The sequence below is a fragment of the Chiloscyllium plagiosum genome, unplaced genomic scaffold, assembly GCF_037043375.1.
Source record: "Chiloscyllium plagiosum isolate Xiang-an unplaced genomic scaffold, Cpla_swu_hap1 HiC_scaffold_23, whole genome shotgun sequence".
NCBI lineage: Eukaryota > Metazoa > Chordata > Chondrichthyes > Orectolobiformes > Hemiscylliidae > Chiloscyllium > Chiloscyllium plagiosum.
In genome coordinates, this window is record NW_028270161.1 from 41,970,394 (window position 1) to 41,993,565 (window position 23,172).

The 23,172-nt window shown below is 43.0% G+C and overlaps 1 protein-coding gene across 1 annotated transcript in view; it reads right to left on the reverse strand.

Moving 5' to 3' along the window:
• Positions 1 to 13,920, reverse strand: part of LOC122561665 (coiled-coil domain-containing protein 87) — a 75,119-nt gene extending 61,199 nt beyond the window's left edge. Inside the window, exons 1-3 of the mRNA XM_087999298.1 lie at positions 13,852 to 13,920; positions 12,574 to 12,770; positions 10,857 to 11,052 (exon numbers count right to left, since the gene is read on the reverse strand). Coding sequence (XP_087855424.1) covers positions 10,857 to 11,037 — 181 coding nt within the window. The 5' untranslated portion in view covers positions 11,038 to 11,052; positions 12,574 to 12,770; positions 13,852 to 13,920. The remainder of the gene's footprint in view (positions 1 to 10,856; positions 11,053 to 12,573; positions 12,771 to 13,851) is intronic.
• Positions 13,921 to 23,172: the final 9,252 nt, after the last annotated feature.

Genomic DNA, 23,172 nt, shown 5'->3' on the forward strand with positions numbered 1-23,172 from the left:
GAAGATGTTTCCATTGGTAGGAGAGACTAGGACCAGAGGGCATAGCCCTCAGGTAAAGGGAAGACCTTTTCGAACGGAGATAAGGACAGCCGGAGAGTGCTGAATCTATGAAATTTATTGCCACAGAAGCTGTGGAGGCCAGGTTATTGAGTATATTTAAGTCTGAGATAGATAGGTTCTTGAGTTACAAGGGGATCAAGGGTTACAGGCAGAAAGTGGGAGAAGGGGGTTGAGAACCTTATCAGCCATGATTGAATGGTGGAGCAGACTCGATGGGCTGAATGGCCTAGTTTCTGCTCCTATGTCTTATGGTCTTTTTTAATTACTATTCATTCTGTATTCACCTGGAGCCATGGGAAGATGAAAAAAAAAATCCCTGGAGTGCTGCTGGCTCTGCCAGCATTTATTGTCCAATCCTAATTAGTTTAATCAGGTTCAGCTAAGAGTCAACTTAGTTGAGACTCAATGGACCAAATGGCCTCTTCCTTCACTATAGGGTCGCTATGTTTTTAACTGTTTACCTGTAGCTTGAGTCTAATTACATTTATTGAAGAGTGATTCTTGTCCAGTACACAAATCTAGAGCCTGTACTTTCTATCAGGTACATTGTTGTTGGTGTGGAGTCTCATGTAGGTCAGAGAAGTCAAGAGTGGCAGATTTCTTTTTCTAAAGGGCATTTTTTAAGCAAATGGGTTTTTATGACAATGTCTACATTTTCATCATTGGGCCATTGTTCATACTAACTTTTATTGAATTTCATTTTGAGTGCGAGCAGCAGCTTATTTTGAGTGTGAGCAGCAGCTGAGTTTAAAGGACCCCAAAGGCTACAGCTAAGGTGAGACAGTTTGTTTTAAAATTACTTACCGGTAGTGGGCAGCGGTGTTTTTTTTCTCTTCACAGAAAGAGCGGGAGCAGCAGGGGGAAGTGACGACGACCAGAGGGGCAGCCGGAAGCTGGTGTAGCACAAGCTTACCTGGGTAGGTTTTTTTTCCCTGTAAAAGCGTGCAGGAGAGGAACCCGAGGCCTCCTACCCGCCCTCCTCCTCTAACCTAATAATAAGACCCGTTGTGGTAAGTAGGTGAGTGCTGCATTTTGCTTGTTCTATTCTTTAGACCTAGTTTTTTTTTAAAAGGTTACTTTTAGAGGGATGGCAGTGAAGGCAGTGCAATGTTCCTCTTGCAACATGTTTGAGGTGAGGGATGCAATGGTCGTCCCTGCTGATTACACTTGCAGGAAGTGCACCCATCTCCAGCTCCTCCAAGACCGTGTTAGGGAACTGGAGCTGGAGTTGGATGAACTTAGGATCATTTGGGAGGCAGAGGGGGTCATAGATCGGAGCTTTAAGGAAGTAGTAACTCCAAAGATTGCAGACAGATGGGTGACAGTGAGGGGGACTGGGAGGAAGCAGCCAGTGCAGGGACACCCTGCGGCCGTTCCCCTCAAGAACAAGTATACCGTTTTGGATACTTGTGGGGGGACGACTTACCAGGGGTAAGCAATGGGGTTCAGGCCTCTGGCACGGAGCCTGTCCCCATTGCTCAGAAGGGAAGGGTGGAGAAGAGCAGAGCAATAGTTATTGGGGACTCGATAGTTCGGGGCACAGATCGGCGGTTCTGTGGGGGCGAGAGAGACTCACGTTTGGTATGTTGCCTCCCAGGTGCAAGGGTACGTGACGTCTCTGATCGTGTTTTCCGGGTCCTTAAGGGGGAGGGGGAGCAGCCCGAAGTCGTGGTCCACATTGGCACCAACGACATAGGGGGGAGGAGGGCTGAGGATGTTAGGCAGGCTTTCAGGGAGCTAGGCTGGAAGCTCAGAGTTAGAACAGAGTTGTTGTCTCTGGTTTGTTACCCGTGCCACGTGATAGAGAGTCGAGGAATAGGGAGAGAGAACAGTTAAATGCGTGGCTACAGGGATGGTGCAGGAGGGAGGGATTTTGGTATCTGGATAACTGGGGTTCTTTCTGGGGAAGGTGAGACCTCTATAAACAGGATGGTCTACAACTGAACCTGAGGGGCACCAGTATCCTTGGGGGGAGGTTTGCTAGTGCTCTTGGGGGGGGTTTAAACTAACTTTGCAGGGGCATGGGAACCTAGACTGTAGCTTTAGGGTGCAGGACCTGGAGTGTAGAACATGGCATCAATCTCAAAGGAGGGTGCCTGTAAACAGGAAAGTGGCTTGAAGTATGTATACTTCAATGCAAGAAGTATACGAAATAAGGTAGGTGAACTTGCAGCGTGGGCTGGTACCTAGGATTTCGATGTTGTGGCTATTACGGAGACATGGGTAGAACAGGGACAGGATTGGCTGTTGCAGGTTCCAGGGTTTAAATGTTTTAGTAGGGTCAGAGGTGGGGGTAAAAGAGGGGGAGGTGTGGCATTGCTTGTCAAAGATAGTATTACAGCGGTGGAAAGGACGATGGATGAAGACTCGCCATCTGAGGTAGTTTGAGCTGAGGTTAGGAATAGGAAAGGTGAGGTCACCCTGTTAGGAGTTTTCTACAGGCCTCCTAATAGTCCTAGAGACGTAGAAGAAAGAATTGCGAGGATGATTCAGGAGAAGAGTGAAAGTAATAGGGTGGTTGTTATGGGGGACTTTAACTTTCCAGATATTGACTGGGAAAGCTATAGCTCGAGTTCGTTAGATGGGTCGGTGTTGGTCCAATGTGTGCAGGAGGGTTTCCTGACACAATATGTAGACAGGCCAACAAGAGGTGAGGCCATACTGGATTTGGTTCTGGGTAATGAACCAGGCCAGGTGTTGGAATTGGAGGTAGGTGAGCACTTTGGGGACAGTGACCACAATTCGATGACTTTTACTCTAGTGATGGAGAGGGATAAGTGTGCACTGCAGGGCAAGAGTTATAGCTGGGGGCAGGGAAATTATGATGCGGTGAGGCACGACTTAGGATGCGTGGCTTGGAAAAGTAGGCTTCAAGGCATGGGCACAATTGATATGTGGAGATTGTTCAAGGAGCAACTATTGAGTGTCCTTGATAAGTATGTACCTGTCAGGCAGGGAGGAAAGGGTCGTGTGAGGGAGCCGTGGTTTAATAAGGAATTGGAATCTCTTGTTAAAGGGAAGAGGGCGGCCTATGTAAAGATGAGGCGTGAAGGTTCAATTGGGGCGATTGAGAGTTATAAGGTAGCCAGGAAGGATCTGAAGAGAGAACTAAGAGCAGCAAGGAGGGGACATGAAAAGTCCTTAGTTGGTAGGATTAGGGAAAACCCAAAGGCTTTCTATAGGTATGTCAGGAATAAAAGAATGACTAGGGTAGGAATAGGTCCAGTCAAGGATAGTAGTGGGAAGTTGCGTGTGGAGGCTGAAGAGATTGGGGAGACACTGAATGAATACTTTTCGTCAGTATTCACTCAGGAACAGGACATTGTTGCCGATGTGAATATTGAGTCACAATTAATTAGAATGGACGGCTTTGAGGTATGTAGGGAAGAGGTGTTGGAAATTCTGGAAAGGGTGAAAATAGATACGTCCCCTGGGCCTGATGGCATTTATCCTAGGATTCTCTGGGAAGCAAGGGAGGAGATTGCAGAGCCATTGGCCTTGATTTTTATGTCCTCGTTGTCTACAGGAATAGTGCCAGAAGACTGGAGGAAAGCAAATGTGGTTCCCTTGTTCAAGAAGGGGAGTAGGGATAACCCTAGTAACTATAGGCCGGTGAGTCTCACTTCTGTTGTGGGCAAAGTCTTAGAGAGAATTGTAAGGGATAGGATTTGTGAACATCTGGATAGGAATAATGTGATCAAGGATAGTCAGCATGGTTTTGTGAAGGGCAGGTCGTGCCTCACAAACCTCATTGAATTCTTTGAGAAGGTGACTAAGGAGGTAGACGAGGGTAAAGTGGTAGATGTGGTGTATATGGATTTTAGTAAGGTGTTTGATAAGGTTCCCCATGGTAGGCTACTGCAAAAAATACGGAGGTATGGCATTGAGGGTGAGTTGGAGGTTTGGATTAGGAATTGGCTGGCTGGAAGAAGACAGGGGGTAGTAGTTGATGGTAAAGGTTCATCTTGAAGTGCATTACTAGTGGTGTTCCGCAAGGATCTGTTTTGGGACCATTGCTGTTTGTCATTTTTATAAATGACCTGGAGGAGGGGCTAGAAGGTTAGGTGAGCAAGTTTGCGGATGATATGAAAGTCGGTGGAGTTGTTGACAGTGAGGAAGGATGTGTCAGGTTACAGCGGGATATAGATAAGTTGCAGAGCTGGGCAGAAAGGTGGCAAATGGAGTTCAATGTAGGTAAGTGTGAGGTGATTCACTTTGGTAAGAGTAACAAAAAGATGGGGTACTGGGCTAATGGTCGGATACTTGGTAGTGTGGATGAGCAGAGGGATCTTGGTGTCCATGTACACAGATCTCTGAAAGTTGCCACCCAGGTAAATAGTGCGGTGAAGAAGGCATATGGCGTACTGGCTTTTATTGGTGGAGGAATTGAGTTCCGGAACCCTGAGGTCATGTTGCAGTTGTATAAGACTCTGGTGCGGCCACATCTGGAGTATTGTGTGCAGTTTTGGTCGCCATACTATAGGAAGGATGTGGATGCACTGGAACGGGTGCAGAGGAGGTTTACCAGGATGTTGCCTGGTATGGTAGGAAGATCGTATGAGGAAAGGCTGAGGCACTTGTGGTTGTTTTCATTGGAAAAAAGAAGGTTTAGGAGTGACTTGATAGAGGTGTACAAGATGATTAGGGGTTTAAATAGGGTTGACCATGAGAACATTTTTCCACGTATGGAGTTAGCTATTACGAGGGGGCATAGCTTTAAATTAAGGGGTGGTAGGTATAGGACAGATGTTAGGGGTAGATTCTTTACTCAGCGAGTCGTGAGTTCATGGAATGCCCTGCCAGTAGCAGTGGTGGACTCTCCCTCTTTATGGGCATTTAAATGGGCATTGGATAGGCATATGGAGGATAGTGGGCTAGTGTAGGTTAGGTGGGCTTGGATCGGCGCAACATCGAGGGTCAAAGGGCCTGTACTGCACTGTATTTTTCTATGTTTTATCTTCCATGGTGGGATTTGAATCTTTGACTCCAGAACATCAATATGGGGATGTGGTTTGCAATCTACTGACATTATCACTACACTACCATCTCCTTCTGCCAACTGAATCCATCATTCATTCCTACACACCTCAGTGAAAAAATCCTCCATTTAAGAAACCTATTCAAAGCTTTTAAATCTAAAATGATTAATCTTTTATTAAGAAAAACAACTCCATTCATTGTCTCTTTAAAGTATCAAAACGTGAACATAAAACCCCTAATGAGATCATTGTAACCAAGCATTCAAATGGAGAAATGTCAAAGAACTCCACTGAAACTTCATGACCAGATGGAAATGTTTTAATTTATCTAACTTATATATGCTGTATTAAGGCCCTTCTTTTGGTGCAGTGGTAGTGAGCCTATCGGTGGACTGGCATACCTGGGTTCAAGTCTCATTTGCTCCAGAGGTGTGTAATAACATCTCTGAACAGGTTGATTAGAAAAATGGGTTAACAAAAAAAAGGCTGTATGAGTCTACATGATCAGAACTCTAAATGCCGTATGACTCTATAGCTCTACAAAAGACAACCTGCCAATTAAAGAAGTCCAGCATAGGTTTTATTTTTAACGCCAGCAGTTTCAGCCTGTTTTTCTAATGTTTAAAGAATGGATTAGATCAAAAAATCTTCAGATCATGGAAGTTATGTATACCTTATTCACCTTTCAAGGGTGTTCTATGTGTTCCATCAATTCTTGACTTACACACTTCAGGTTGAAGCCTTTGCAACAGTCAAAATACAGTCTGTGTGAACTTACATAAGTTGGCAAGTTTAATCACAGGATCATGCAGTAAAGAAGAGGCCCTTTGGTCCATCAAGTCTGCACCAACCAAAACTACTCTAAATCTACACTAGTCCCACATTTTAGAACTTGGTCCATTGCCTTCAATGATATTTCAAGTGCTCATTCAAGTACTTTGTTTAAGATTGTGGGTTTTCCCACTTCCCAGATAGTGCATTCCAATTCCCATCACTCTCCGGATGAAAAACAATTTCCTCAAAACCCTACTAAACATGAAATTATACCCCTTGTTATTGGCAATTCAGCAAAGGAAAACAGAGGGAAGGTGATGGCCTAGTGGTACTATCACTGAACTGTTCATCCAGAAATGCAGGTAAAGATCCTGGATTTGAATTCCGCTATAGCAGATCGTAGAATTTTAGGGCACTCTTATGGTGCAGTGGTAATGTCCCTACCAGATTCAAATCCCACCTGCTCCAGAACTGTGTAATAATACCTTTGAACAAGTTGATTAGGAAAATGGTTAAATTGAAGAAAAGGGAAAACAGCTGCTTTCTATCCAATCTGTTCATGCCCTCATAGTCTTACACATCTCAAGTAGGTCCCCATATATTTTTTCTGTGCTAAAGAAAATAAAATCTTAGCTTATCCACCCTTTCTCATAACTAAAATGCTCCACCTTCAGCAACAGAATCGCCTCTGCACCCTGTCCAGGAGGAGAAAGTGAGGTCTGCAGATGCTGGAGATCGGAGCTGAAAATGTGTTGCTGGAAAAGCGCAGATTCACCTGCACCTCCACAAACATCATCTATTGCATCCTCTGCACCTGATGTGGCCTCCTCTATATTGGGGAGACAGGCCGCCTACTTGTGGAGCGTTTCAGAGAACACCTCTGGGACACCCGGACCAACCAACCCAACCACCCTGTGGCTCAACACTTCAACTCCCCCTCCCACTCCACCAAGGATATGCAGGTCTTTGGACTCCTCCATCGCCAGACCACAACAACACGATAGTTGGAGGAAGAGCGCCTCATCTTCCGCCTAGGAACCCTCCAACCACAAGGGATGAACTCGGATTTCACCAGTTTCCTCATTTCCCCTCCCCCCACCTTGTCTCAGTCAAATCCATCGAACTCAGCACCGCCTTCCTAACCTGCAATCTTCTTCCTGACCTCTCCGCCCCACCCCAGTCTGACCTATCACCCTCACCTTGACCTCTTTCCACCTATCGCATTTCAGACGCCCCTCCCCAAGTCCCTCCTCCCTACCTTTTATCTTAGCCTGCTGGACAAACTTTCCTCATTCCTGAAGAAGGGCTTATGCCCGAAACGTCGATTCTCCTGTTCCCTGGATGCTGCCTAACCTGCTGCGCGTTTCCAGCAACACATTTTCAGCTCTGCACCCTGTCCAGTACAATCATATCATCAGCTCACTGTCAGAGTCACACTTGCCTGCTTAGAGTCATAGAGTCATAGAGATGTACAGCATGGAAACAGACCCTTCGGTCCAACCCCTCCACGTCGACCAGATATCCCAACCTGATCTAGGCCCACCTGTCAGCACCCAGTCCATATCCCTCCAAACCCTTCCTATTCATTTACCCATCCAAATGCCTCTTAAATGTTGCAATTGTACCAGCCTCCACCACATCCTCTGGCAGCTGATTCCATACACGTACCACCTTCTGCATGAAAATGTTGCCCCTTCGGTCTCTTTTATATCTTTCCTCGCTCACCCTAAACCTATGCCCTCTAGTTCTGGACTCCTCGACCCCAGGGAAAAGACTTTGTTTATTTATCCTATCCATGCCCCTCACAATTTTGTAAACCACTATACGGTCACCCCTCAGCCTCCGACGCTCCAAGGAAAACAGCCCCAGTCTGTTCAGCCTCTCCCTGTAGCTCAGATTCTCCAACCCTGGCAAACTCCTTGTAAATCTTTTCTGAACCCTTTCAAGTTTCACAACATCTTTCCGATAAGAAGGAGACCAGAATTGCACGCAATATTCCAACAGTGGCCTAACCAATGTCCTGTACAGCCGCAACATGACCTCCCAACTTCTGTACTCAATACTCTGACCAAGAAAGGAAAGCATGCCAAACGCCTTCTTCACTATCCTATCTACCTGAGACTCCACTTTCAAGGAGCTATGAACCTGCGCTCCAAGGTCTCTTTGTTCAGCAATACTCCCTAGGATCTTACCATTAAACGTATAAGTCCAGCTAAGATTTGCTTTCCCAAAATGCAGAACCTTGCATTTATCTGAATTAAACTCCATCTGCCACTTCTCAGCCCATTGGCCCATCTGGTCCAGATCCTGTTGCAATCTGATGTAATCCTCTTCACTGTCCACTACACCTCTAATTTTGGTGTCATCTGCAAACTTACTAACTGTATCTCTTATGCTCGCATCCAAATCATTTATGTAAATGACAAAAAATAGAGGGCCCAACACCGATCTTTGTGGAATTCCACAGGTCACAGGCCTCCAGTCTGAAAAACAACCCTCCACCACCACCCTCTGTCTTCTACCTTTGAGCCAGTTCTGTATCCGAATGGCTAGTTCTCCCTGTATTCCATGAGATCTAACCTTACTAATCAGTCTCCCATGGGGAACCTTGTTTAACGCCTTACTGAAGTCCATATAGATCACATCTACTGCTCTGCCCTCATCAATCTTCTTTATTACTTCTTCAAAAAACTCAATCAAGTTTGTGAGACATGATTTCTCATGCACAAAGCCATGTTGACTATCCCGAATTAGTCCTTGCCTTTCCAAATACATGTACATCCTGTCCCTCAGGATTCCCTCAAACAAGTTGCCCACCACCGAGGTCAGGCTCACCGGTCTATAGTTCCCTGGCTTGTCTTTACCGCCCTTCTTAAACAGTGGCACCACGTTTGCCAACCTCCAGTCTTCCGACACCTCACCTGTGACTATCGATGAAACAAATATCTCAGCAAGAGGCCCAGCAATCACTTCTCTAGCTTCCCACAGAGTTCTCGGGTACACCTGATCAGGTCCTGGGGATTTATCCACTTTTAACCCTTTGAAGACATCCAGCACTTCCTCCTCTGTAATCTGGACATTTGGCAAGATGTCACCATCTATTTCCCTACAGCCTATATCTTCCATATCCTTTTCCACAGTAAATACTGATGCAAAATATTCATTTAGTATCTCCCCCATTTTCTGTGGCTCCACACAAAGACCACCTTGCTGATCTTTGAAGGGCCCTATTCTCTCCCCAGTTACCCTTTTGTCCTTAATATATTTGTAAAACCCCTTTGGATTCTCCTGAATTCTATTTGCCAAAGCTATCTCATGTCCCCGTTTTGCCCTCCTGATTTCCCTCTTAAGTATACTCCTACTTTCTTTATACTCTTCTAAGGAGTCACTCGATCTATCCTGTTTGTACCTGACATATGCTTCCTTCTTTTTCTTAACCAAACCCTCAATTTCTTCAGTCATCCAGCATTCCCTATACCTACCAGCCTTCCCTTTCACCCTGACAGGAATATACGTTCTCTGGATTCTTATTATCTCATTTCTGAAGGTTTCCCATTTTCCAGACGTCCCTTTACCTGCGAACATCTGCCTCCAATCAGCTTTCGAAAGTTCTTGCCTAATACCGTCAAAATTGGCCTTTCTCCAATTTAGAACTTCAACTTTCAGATCTGGTCTATCCTTTTCCATCACTATTTTAAAACGAATAGAATTATGGTCGCTGGCCCCAAAGTGCTCCCCCACTGACACCTCAGTTACCTGCCCTGTCGTATTTCCCAAGAGTAGGTCAAGTTTTGCACCTTCTCCAGTAGGTACATCCACATACTGAATCAGAAAATTGTCTTGTACACACTTAAGAAATTCTTCTCCATCTAAACCTTTAACACTATGGCAGTCCCAGTCGATGTTTGAAAAGTTAAAATCCCCTACCATATCTACCCTATTATTCTTACAGATAGCTGAGATCTCCTTACAAGTTTGTTTCTCAATTTCCCTCTGACTATTGGGGGTTACTCGCCACAGTATTCCCAGCTTCTGACCTGCTCTTTCGGTAACAATATTTATATGGTGAGTCCAGTTCAGTTTCTGGTCAAAAGTAACCCCCAGAATTCCTTGTACTAGAAAAAACTGGATCTGTCAGAAATATTGTAGAACTCTGAAAATACAACCCTAGGTCTGTGCTTTTTCAACATGATTAAGTATTATGTATATCAGGGGTACAGTTTCATGCATATATTCAAGGATGGCCTGCTAAATGCATAGTGAGCTCATGTAAATGGGTGGGTTACAATCCTAGAACACTTCCTGTTAGTTCTACTCTGCAGCCACACAAGGATAACCAACAAATGATTTTTAATTCTTTTTTCACCTCTGCATTACTCCAGCCATTGGACAAATTCTGCAAATTGCTTTTGCACAAACATAAATACTACAAGCAATGGGGATGCTTTATGAGGAAGGGTGTGGGAAATTCTCTTAAATGTCCTGATATCCATATCTCAACCAGCTTCATTAAAGCTGATACTTCACCATTATCTCCCTACTGTTAGGGAAACTTACCATACACAAACTGCCTACACATTTCCAATGTTACAACACTGACCATCAATTTTTCCTCTATTTTTTTCATTTGTTGTGTGTGACCCATTTGTTGCACTGCACTGGCCCTTAAAGTTTCCACAAAACCACACATCTTAAAGAAAATGTTTCTTGTGCATAACCTGTTGTTCCCCAAATGGTACATTCTGGACTGTTGTGTGTTTGTGGTATACGAAGTTTAGAAAGAACATCAGTAACAATGCTTCATAAGTGTTTCATTGCCTGTAAAATGCTTTGGGACATTCTGAAGTCATGAGAAAGGTATTTACCAATACAATGTATTCTTTCTTTGTTCCTAACTTCATCTGTATTTCTGCATGCCTTACAGAAATATAAGGGAATGAAGATATTTTGGTAGTATGGCAAAAAGTATATTTCCATCACAAAGATGTAGGAAACAGTTGCAGAAACCAACATCTATTAAGCCTTACTATCATGTATGGGTACCTGGAGGTTGTTCTTCAACAGGAGCAGCTGGGAAGAGACTTAGAGGTTCCAGCATGTCTTTATATCGTTGGTGTAGTACCTTAGCTGCAGCTGCGCTTCGCACCATAGTGCTTGAACCATTTTTATTTGATAGTTTCTTGCTGTTATTTTTCATAACAGTTACACCAAGACCTTGAATCATTATTGTAGGAAATCACTGTCAAGAGAACATAATCAGAATGTACTTCACATATAAATTTCACTACTTGGCAATATAAAAAAGTAAAATATATAGCATCGTGTTCACACCATCTACAGGGATATCAATAATCCTCAATTCACCATCCTCAACTTGAATTGCAATATATGACTATTGTTGAACTTTGTTATACCTGAATTCTATTGAACTACATAGCTCACACGGCAAGACTGAAGTACAACGTTAAGATCTGTTTCAGGACTTGAACACATATCTAGGTTGATACTGCATGAGTGGTGCAATTTCTGAAGTGCTATTGTCTGAGAGAGGCTTTAAACTGAGAACCATCTTATTGTTCATATGATATAAAATATTCTATAAAATTATTGAAGAAAAGTATGGGATAGCCACCACAGATCTGGCAAATGCTTATTTTTCCACATCTACCATCAAAAGAGATTAACTGGTCACGAATCCTTGCCATTTCTTGGTCCCAATGTATTAACTTCAAAATTTCTCTCTTTGTAAACCTCACCATGACTTTGCCCCATTCTATCTCTGCAACTTCTTCCAAAACATGCCCTGCAACCTTCTAACTGTAGTTTCCTTCTTTGTAGGACATTTGCCTACAGTTCTAGTATTGGATTCTTAATCTATTTTAACCACATTTGCTGAACTATGAAACATGCTTCTCAAATCCTTCAGTCTTATTACCATTCACCCGTCTTCTCAAAACTTACTACATTGACCTTATGTTCAACCAACACCAGATCTTACACAGCTGTTTAGTATCTGTTCATAATACTGAGGAGTGCCTTGAGATGTTTACAACGTCAAAAGTAAATGCAAGTTGCAAGTGTTGGAAGCAAGAGAATTTTTTTTTATTTGTCACTTCCAAACTTGTTTTTTCAAATCACAAATCATACATCAGTAAAGATGCATTCCCTAGCAATTCCACCAATGCCTCTTCTTTTGCAATGCCAATCTAGCTTTATGTTTTATGATATATGGGTGTTGCTGATAAGGACAGAATTTGTTGCTCATCCCAGCTGTATTGAGAAGTGATGGAAGGCTGTCTTATTGAGTTGGTGCAGTACATACTGTATAGTGCATGTACACCATGAGTGCTACTGGGTAGCAAATTTCAAAATTTTGATCCCAAGACTGTGAAGGGATGCTGATATAGTTCTAACTCACATATGCTGCTTGAAAGGAAACTTGCAGATGGTGCTGCATGTGCTGTCATTGTCCTTCTTGGTGCTAGAGATCATGAGTGGTGCTGTCAAAAGAACCCAGCTAAAAAACATGATGAGTTGCTGCAGTGAATCTTAAAGATTGTATAGCCAGCTGCCACCGTGTGCAGTGGTAGAAAGCTGAATGACTATTTCACTTGATGGATGGTGTTGATCAAGTTGGCTGCTTTGTCCTGAATGGTGTTAAGCTTTTTGAATATTTTTGGAGCCCAAGAGTATCACATTTTTGAATTCTGCCTTTTAGATTGCAGACAGGCTTTGGGAAATCAGGAGGTGAGTTACTCACCTTAGAATTCCTAATCTCTTGACCCGCTCTTTCAGCAGGTTCCAGTTCAAATTCTTGTCAAGATTTTGATTGTGGGGGATTCAGCAATGGTAATACAATTGAACATCAAGTTTGATTCTCTATCATTTGCCATTTGTCAGCCCAAGTCTGAATGTTGTCCAGGTCTTGTTGCATATTGGCATGGACCGCTTGAGTATCTGAGGATTTGTGAATAGTATGAAACGTTATGCAATCATCAGCAATCATCCCCATCTGAAAATGGATGACCTCACAGAATTTCTGCAACAGTGCCCTGGGCCTGATTTATATGGACTCCAACACTTTTGACCATTTCCCTCTGTCACAGATAGAATTCACTCCAGCGTAGAGCTTTCCCTCGTGATTCCTATTTTCTGCATTTTGCCAGGGCTTTTTAATGACATACTTAGTCAAATGCTGCTTTGATGTGAAGAACAGTAACATTCTCAGCTGGTGAGTTCAGCAAGTTAACTATTTTTCAATCAAGACATCACTGGACCTTGCAGCACTTAGTGAATCAGTGACCAGGCTATTCCTGTGTAAATGTCACTTGATAACACTGTCAACAACACCTTCCATTACTTTGATAGTGATTGAGATGAGGCTGACAGGCTGTATTGGATTTGTTTTGCACTTGCTGGATAGGACACACCTTAGCAATTTTCCACAACTTCTGCGGCTTAATAATAAAACATGCACAGACCTTAGTTGTGACAACTAATTGTCCAATTTTGCTTCCAAAATCAATTGATGAACAACTAAACCAAAAGATTATGAATGCTATTCAATAAACATGTTGTGTCTGAAATTTAGTTACTATGGTATTCTCAACATTTCAAAATCACTATTAATTTTGTAAAGCATAAAATGTGTGGTGTGTTTCTGAAAATCTGGGAAGTGGTCATGATTTTATAAATTCAAGGATCACAAAAGCATGGGAATCAATTTACAGTTTATATGCTGACTAGATAAATTTATATAAACAGTGCACTGATGTGTGTATCAATCAATATACATACTTTAGTACAGTCAATATAGAATTGACTGTAAATGATAGATAATTGGGTCGAAATGTTTATTCTTAGCAATCAAATTAAACATGTTCATTTACTATAATTGCAATTTACCACACAAACTTCCAACTGTTTTTGTTGCGCAATGTGGACATCATTACAAAATAACTTTGGTGAATTTCGTATTCCTCATTCGTCCACACAGCTACATACAACTGAGAATAAAGGTAGGAAATGACCCCCTCACCTGAGTGCTTCTGAAACACACAGTCTTGGCTCTCAGTACTGACAATCCATGTTGTAAAGATGATATTTCCTCCTTCTCCCTCTGCACTGAGGCAGGAACCTTTCACTCAGCTTTCTCCATCAGTCTCCCTCCGCCGCCCCATTCTCCGGGTGTGCGGCGGAAGGATCCCAATCAGTGCGAGGCGCCCGGTTGCCAGGAGACGGCCGTATACAGAGCGCGAGGCTGCCAATCACTCTCATCAAAGGAAGACCGCAGGTGAGAACCTGCACGACAGGTAACACATGGAGACATGTCCTTGCTGGTGACACCGACAATCAGTCCACTGCTCCGCACCCACACTTTGCGAAAGTCCAGTTTTAATGCGGCACAATACAGAGGGACCCGGACCTCCACCCGCATGCGCACCAACTGCCTTGGCCAGAAGAGGATTTGGGGTTTGGTTTTTTGGGGGGGGGGAGACCTCGTGTCCCATGGCGGTTCCTCAATGATCCATGTGCTTGAGTTGGGCCGTTGGGATCTCCTCCCTCTCTGACATTGGGTTGGCTCTTTTCCACGCAGGTCGATGTAGCAGATGGATAGCCTAACTCTACTGAGTATCTGGGTACCCCACTGTGTATAGACAATTACCTACACACCAACTATCTTTCTTGTGCACCTCAATATGTTTAACACAATTTTATGCAAATAATTTAATACATAAATTGAGAATTAGCCATTATTTACGTACACCGGTTTGCCCTAAGTCTCTTTAGCAGCACTCTATAGACTAAAATTCATACTGTACTACAGTTGCTTAATCCTTTCGCGTTGTTGTTCGGATTCATTTATTTCTTGGCTCCCGCTGTAAGAGCATAGGGTCCATATTTCGTTTCTATGAGTTCCTTCTTCCAGTGGACGAATTTAACCGAGAGGACAGTGAGGTAAATCAAAATAAACAGGGTGAACACACAGCCGGTTGTGACAGATAAATCTGCATGTTTGAGTCCCTGACGCAGAACCCATCCCATCAAATAGTCGATTTCCCGAATACCCTTTTGAATTTGCTCTGTCCGTTTAATAATGGTGGTAAAACCTTTAAGTGCATTTGCCAATCATGTCTGTACCTGCTGTAATTTTTCTCGTAAGAGTTCAAAGCCAGTGTTGTAATTTTCCTAATAACCCCCAAAGTTTCTCTGAGACAAAGATCACCCCCCCCCCCCCCCCCAATAAATGTCTGTGAACTTGACAAAAGTTGGTGTTTTGGATGTTACACGTGAAGGCGCCATACTGGGAGTGTTTTTGGAAAGCTCTGATATAGTATTCTTCTTTCCCCCTATAGCTACCTGGTGATGTCTGTATTCAAGCTCTGGATTTCTACAGTACAATTTAGAGCGATATTTATCCGGAAACCACACAAGACATTTTCTGTCATTCTGATGGCAGCTGCTTTGTGTGCAGCCTGTATATTTTCTAATAGAACTTTCACAGTTTTCTCATGGCAACCAGTCTATTAAGGTTTTGACACCTCTCATGGGCGTCTGGTCATTAGAATGTGAGGGGTGAATCCAAGTGAATGTGAGGTCTAAGGGTAAAACTATATTCCAGGTTGAGTTGTTTTTCTGGATGACCTTTCACAGCATCTCTTTGCGAGCGCAATTCAACCTCTGTACAATCCTCCTGGATTGAGAATGGTAGGTGATGTGGAACCTTTGGCTAACACCAAATATAGTCATCACTGCCTGCATTACCTGGGCTGTGAAATAGGCTCCCTGGTCCAAATCTGCACAGCGGTATCTAGTGAAACGGTGTCGAATTAATGTCCACTGTTTGTGGTGTTATTCGAGTGGGGAATGCCTTGACCCATATACTAAAAATACCCCCGATGACCAGGATATACTTAGATCTCCATTTATAGGGTGATAGTGGGCCAGCGTAGATTATTTGAAGGTCTGTTCACCATCTGGTTACTTACCCACCTTAACCCTCCTTCATTGGCATACTTTCTTGATTGTTCTGGACACAGATGACACTATTCTGAACATAATATTTTATGTCTTTTCCCATTTTTGGCTACCTACACAATCCCTTCATTCAGCCAGTCATGGCATCTGTCCCTTGATATCCCTGAACACTGTGCCATTGTTAAGTCCCTTGTTTTGGTCCTGGACTGGTACTGCTTACCATCCATTTTTGAAAAAGGGTCCGTCTTTGATATTGAACTTGTCCTCCCACTTGCTATACCAGGCGGGGATCATTACCTCCTGTATTTGCTTTAACTCAGCATCACTGCTCTGAGCTTGTACCAGTCTTAGACCTTGGTTTGACTCACAGTGGTGGCATCTATTTGTTCTGGAATGGACGGATGGGTGGTGGCTGCCTTGGTTTTCCTTCAAGTGCACCCTGCTTAGCCAATTCATCTCCCCTTATGTTTCCACTTGGGGAAGGTCAATGGTGGGCTATCACCTTAAAAAATTGTGTATTTGTGGTCTTGGGCAATTTGCAGAATAAATTTGAACAGGGGGGTATACGGTAATGGCTTCACACCTGTCAAGATGAATCCTCTAGCTTCAAATAGTGACAGGAAGGCAGTTAAACCATTGCAGATATAACTGCTGTTTAGAGTGTATGTCTGCTGGTGGGGGAATGTTTTCAGGGTGGCTGACCACGTAGGCTATAACTGCAAGCTCCAGCAGCCTGAGAGCTCATTTTGTTGCAGATCTTCAGTGCCAACTCTATTAGGGGTTTGCCCCTGTGGTTCTCCATGTATTTACCACATCCTGTCTTTCAGTCTCCACCCTTCACTGTAGAGGATCAATTTACACATATTCTTACTGGGGGGATGGGGGAAGACTGTTCTACTCCCCAGCTTCCCTTGGGTCTTCTCCCATTTTGTTTCAGAGCAAAAGGTCCATTGGTCCCACTACATGATACTCATGGCATTCTCCATAGCTCAAATTGTTGACTAGGATGGTGGATACTTTGGTACATTTGACCACAAAATTGTGTTCCTGTAACATAAGGGTCCTGTGTGCTTTGCAGTTTTACCTGAGCATACTGTCTTTAACCCTGCCATCCAGCATAAGTTGAATGGGGTATTCACCAGGATGGTTAGGGACTTCAAGCTGATTATGTAGTCAAAATGTTGTACTTCCCAAAACACAGCTAGCTCATGGAGAGCCCTGCTGTACCGGTGAAAGATTCTAACAGGCATGGCTACCAGTATTGTGTTGTTCTTGGCGAAGTACAGCTGCCGGTCTGCCGTCCATAGCTGCAACTTTCAAAGCAAAGGGAAGTTCTGGGTCATGTACCTGCAGTGCAGGGGCCTCTGCTAGGGACTGCTGTAATTCAGCAATAGCATCCATGTGCTGTTCAGTCCATTCTCATGGGGCATTTCTTTTTAAGGAGGCCAGAGAATTGGGCAGCTTTATCAAAATAGTTCCGACAGTTTCCCAGTAAGCCCAGAAATAAATGCGATGACTTCACTTTCCCTGGGGAGGGGCAAATAGGCGATGGCCTCAATGGGCTTGCCTTCTAACTTGCATTTCCCCTGAGCTATCACAGTTCCCAGATATCATACTTGTTCTTGGAGTTAACTTTTAGTGCAAGGGTGTTGGGGAGGGTTAACTGTTCCTATTACAGTATCAAACGTTCAGTCCTTGTTTCTTGTCTGCAGGAGGAGATCATCCACGTACTATACCAAAGATTGGGAAAACGTCTCTAGCCCTGTGGTTAGCCTCTGATGAAACATTGATGGAGAATTGTGAAAACCCTGGGGCAAACAAGTCCAAGTGCATTGCTGGCCCTGAAATGTGAAGGCAAATTTGTATTGGCAACATTGGTGGAGGAGGTGACAGACCAAAATCCATTATTAACGTCCAGTCTGGTGAAATGTTTTGCCCGTGAGACCTGCCTCATCATGATTTTGGAGCTTGGTTGTGACTGTTGGTACCACAAGTCGAGTGATTTTATATAGTTTCTTGTAATTGATGGTGGGCCATCTGGTTTCTTAACCAGCCATATTGATGAAGTGTTGGTAGATGCCACAAGCTGCTAATGACCTTGGCCACCTTCCCTTTGGGGAAAGTGGGACTTTGGGTCTGGTCCATTTATCACTCTCTTCCCCTCTATACAACCATTGTCGTGTTTGTAACTGGTGAACACACTGATATGCTCTGTGAGAATTGCCTGTGCTGCTGGGTCCTTGGGGTACAAAAGATTCAGGCTAAGGTACAAAAACATCTTTATTGGCATGGAATGCATAGGAATGTGGTTAATTTTTGCCAAATGTGTCATACATGCCAAATGGTAGGTAAGCCCCAAGCGGTAATTAAAACCAGCAGCTTTGTTGCCAAATCCCGCATTTGAAGAACCTTTCACATGTGTTATAACTGATTGTGTAGGTCCCCTCCCGAGAACTAAACGTGTGAACCGGTACTTGTTAACCATAATGGCTGTGTCTATCAAATTTCCAGAGGCAATTCCATTACGGAGTTTCAAGGCAAAAAGTGTACTAGAAGAGTTAGTAGCTTTCTTCACACGATACGGGCTACCCAGAAAGATTCAGTTGGACCAAGGGTCAAATTTTACTGCTAGGCTATTTAAGGAGGTTATGGATAGCTTAGGGTATACAACACGTTCAACCCAGTGCATATCATCCTGAATCCCAGGGAGCTTTAGAAAGGTGGCATCAGACTTTGAAGACCATGTTGAGAGCATACTGTCAGGGTTATCCAAATGATTGGAATAAAGGTATCCCATTCATATTGTTTGCCATTAGACATTCCCCAAACGAATCTACTCAGTTCACTTCTTTTGAGTTAATATTCTGGCATGAAGTGAGAGGCCCTTTGAAATTAAAGAAAAATTGACAAGACCAAAGTCTGAGATCTCACACTTAGATTATGTATCGGAGGTGAGGTAGTTCATGTGCTACCTGTTACACCTCCTGTGTGCATGCTACCGGCAGCACAATCTGGTGCACTTCGGCCCATTTCTCTTCTGCACTAACCTGCCGTAGTCTCCATTTCTGCCTTGGGATTCTATCTCTCAGATCAAAACCCTCCTGAATATTCTCTGTCTTCTTTTTGGAGTACACATCCACATATATATCTTTTACAATTTTGTGTTGCTGTTGCAAGTCTCTTCGCCTTTCACGAGTAAACACTTCTATCTGACCCTCTGCCTGTTCAGACTTTTCCTCCACCATTATGTCAAACAGGGTGTCCACTAACTAAACCTCAACTCCTTCATCTTTCTCTTTACTTTTCACTTCATGCTGTGACTTATTATAGTGGGATCTGGTTACCACACAGTCTGGGAAAATACCAGGATATTTCTGTTTTAACTCCTCAGTTTCTTCTGCACAACTAGGGATGTCACTCCCACCTTGGATTCTGCCAAATCATTCCCAAAACAAACTGAATTCCTCAAACTGACACTCTGTCAATCTCTCCCAGTGTAACTTCCCCAGGCTTGAGTTGGTACTCCAACCTGATCTTACATAGGGGAACGCTAAATTTCTATCTATCTATTCCATAAGTTACCATACTCTCAGGTAACACATCAGAGAGAGTGCATATTTACTCATCCCTTACTATCAGCAACTGTTTAGATCCTGAATATCTCAAAATTATAACTTCTTGTCCTTCTGTCCTTGTTCTTTCCGAGCAAACTTTACCGACAGGGGTGAATTCTTTCTAGGAGTCTGCTACTAACTCCATACTCAGCCCCTGCCTTGGCTGCACACTCTCCTGCAGCTCCTCAGCTCTTGTTGGGGTCTCCTTTACTATTTTCACTAATACTACTGGCTTAGCTTCTTTTACATCTTTTCCCACAGTGCCTTTCTTTAATGACCAGCACTGTGATTTTACATGCCCCACTTTACCACAGTGGAAATACCTGAGGTCTTTCACCTTCTTTCCACCCTTTTGGGCTTCTTTTTTATCCTGTGGTAAATTCTTACCAGTGCTCTCTATTCTTGGTTTCATAACATATGAAGACCCCTTCTCCCAACTTCTATCCTTCAGAGGACAAAATTCTGGCCGGAAGCTTGTCTTATGCACCAACATGTATTCATCTGCTAATTCTGCTGCCCTTCTCACTTCCTGAACTTTCTGTTCCTGAATTCTTACTATCTCTGGAAGTGAGTTTTTAAACTCCTCCAGCAGAATAATCTCTTAGAGCCTTAATGGTCCTGTTTGTAATTTTTATTAATGACTTGGATGAGGGAGTCGAAGGGTGGGTCAGTAAATTTGCAGTTGATACGAAGATTGGTGGAGTTGTGGATAGTGAGGAGGGCTGTTGTCGGCTGCAAAGAGACTTAGATATGATGCAGAGCTGGGCTGAGGAGTGGCAGATGGAGTTCAACCCTGCCAAGTGTGAGGTTGTCCATTTTGGAAAGACAAATAAGAATGCGGAATACAGGGTTAACGGTAGGGTTCTTAGTGAGGTGGAGGAACAGAGGGATCTTGGGGTCTATGTTCATAGATCTTTGAAAGTTGCCACTCAGGTGGATAGAGCTTGTAAGAAGGCCTATGGTGTATTAGCGTTCATTAGCAGAGGGATTGAATTCAAGAGTCGTGAAGTGATGTTGCAACTGTACAGGACTTTGGTTAGGTCACATTTGGAGTACTGTGTGCAGTTCTGGTCGCCTCACTTTAGGAAAGATGTGGAAGCTTTGGAGAGGGTGCAGAGAAGATTTACCAGGATGTTGCCTGGAATGGAGAATAGGTCGTACAAGGATAGGTTGAGAGTGCTAGGTCTTTTCTCGTTGGAACGGCGAAGGATGAGGGGTGACTTGATAGAGGTTTATAAGATGATCAGAGGAATAGATAGAGTAGACAGTCAGAAACTTTTTCCCCGGGTGCAACAGAGTTTTACAAGGGGACATAAATTTAAGGTGAAGGGTGGAAGGTATAGGGGAGATGTCAGGGGTGGGTTCTTTACCCAGAGAGTGGTGGGGGCATGGAATGCGCTGCCTGTGGGAGTGGTAGAGTCAGACTCTTTGGTGACCTTTAAGCGGCAATTGGATAGGTACATGGATGGGTGCTTAAGCTAGGACAAATGTTCGGCACAACATCGTGGGCCGAAGGGCCTGTTCTGTGCTGTATTGTTCTATGTTCTATGTCCTATGTCCTATCTATTTTCAAAGCATGCACCCATCTATCAAAATGACTGTGTTCAATTCTTTCGAACTCAACATAAGTCTGACCTGGTTCCTTCGTAATGTTTCTGAACCACTGTCTATATGCTTCTGGTACCAATTCATAAGCACTTAAAATAGCCTGTTTAACCTCTTCATAATCTTGTGACCCCTCACCTGACATAGTGGCAAATACCTCACTAGCTCTGCCTACCAGTTTAGTGTGAACTAGCATTACCCATAAATCCTCAGACTACTCCATCTGCCCAGTCAATTTTTCAAATGAAATTAAGGCTTCAACAGCTTTCTCATCGAAATGTGGCAGAGTTTTGATATATTTGTATATATCACTGCCTTCTCTTTTAATCTCCATCCTGTTAACTTGACTTTGCTAACTCAGTTGCAACTTCTCAAGTTCAAATTCTCTCTTTCTGCTCAGCTAAGAACCTTCTATCTTTTTCCTCTCTCTCTTTCTCTCTCCCTCTCTTCTCAGCTAAGAACTTGCTCTCTTTTTCCTCTCCCTCCCTCTTGCTCTCTTTCTCTCTCCCCCTTTCTCTCCCTCTCTCTCTCTGTTTATCTTCTAATTGCATTTTCCTCAATTGTAGTTTAAATTTTTCTACCTCTACAGAACTTGTCTGTTTCTCTGACACACCTAAGTGTTTGAGTAATTCCCTTACAATTTCAGATTTACTTTTGTCCTTGGTTAAACCCAAATCTAACTTATTTGCTAATTCTAAAAGTATGGCTTTTTTCTTTACTTCTAAACTTCCTTCGCAAATTTGAGAATCATATTCAAATCCCAGAACTTCTTTAGCAATTTTAAGAGCCATTTCTCTCACTTTAAATTTAATAAACCACTGAAATTAAACAAATTGCCTCACCTACGTTTTATTTAAAGATCTTGGACACTAACCTCAAGTGTTTAAATATGCTGGGATTTTTCATACCCCCAAATCTATTCAAATCTGTCTAAACCAGTTCAAATTCAGATGACGAGCCCCCAAACTTTTAAGACACGGGTAAACCCTCCTGCTTAATTTAAACCAGCAATACGGAAAAGATTTATCTTGTGCAGTAATGTGTGAAAATCTGAAAAATGAACAACTTTATTTCTTAAAGTATAACAGAGAATAATTAACAAAGAACTATTTACAACTCTTTCCTCTAATCTATCTTTTTCTTTCCCTTCTATAATACTAGTTTAATAAAAGCCCCGGTGAAGACTTACCAAAAATTCAAATTTCAAAACCAGCCAGCGGTCGAATCTTCTTGTTGTATCTTCCTCAGTAGATTTGTTCTCCAGGTCAGTGTTGATGTTTTTCTCTGTGCAAACTCTTTCTCTAGACAGGTACCCCTCAGAGAGTTCTGACTAGCAGCCTACATCTGTTGGTCTTTCGACAGTTCTCCCCTAGCCGTTCAATTTTTCCCAGTCTTTTACCCCCAAAGCATCGGATTATGTCATTGGCTTTTAATATTGTCAATATACTAAATTCAAACTTGATTGGAATTTGGTATTTTTGGGGGGTATAATTTAAACTGATTGGCCTAATTTGAATTTGTTTTTGTCTCCAGGCAACCAGCTACCCTAGCTGCTGGACCACATTACATTGTATCTTATTCAGAACACTTGGTGCAGTCAGGTAGTTCTGCTAGCTTTTAACTCTCTTAAAGGTGCTGTACATCCACATCTTCATAACAACTTGCAAGGAATGATATACCTACACCCCTAGGTCTCTTTGTTCAGCAATACTCCCAGGGGCCCACCATTAAGTGTATAAATCTTACCTTGACTTACTTTATCAAAATGTAACACCTCACATTTATCTACATTTAACTCCATCTGGCACTCCTGGTCCATTGGCCTATTTGAGGAAGGTCCTATTGTACTCTGAGAAAATCTTCTTCACTGTCCACTAACACCACCAATCTTGGTGTCATCTGCAAATTTACTAACCATCCCTCTTATATTCACATCCAAATCATTGAAATAAATGACAAAAAGCAGTGTAGCAAACATCAATCCTAGTGGTACACCGCTGATCACAGACCTTCAGTTTGAAAAACAACCCTTCATAACTACCCTCTGTTTCCTACATTCAAGCCAATTTTGTGTCCAGTTGGCTAGCTCCCCCAGGTTCCTATTTGGCTATAATATTGCTGAAGATTTATGTAAAGGTATTTTCAAGAATGCTTACCTCTGT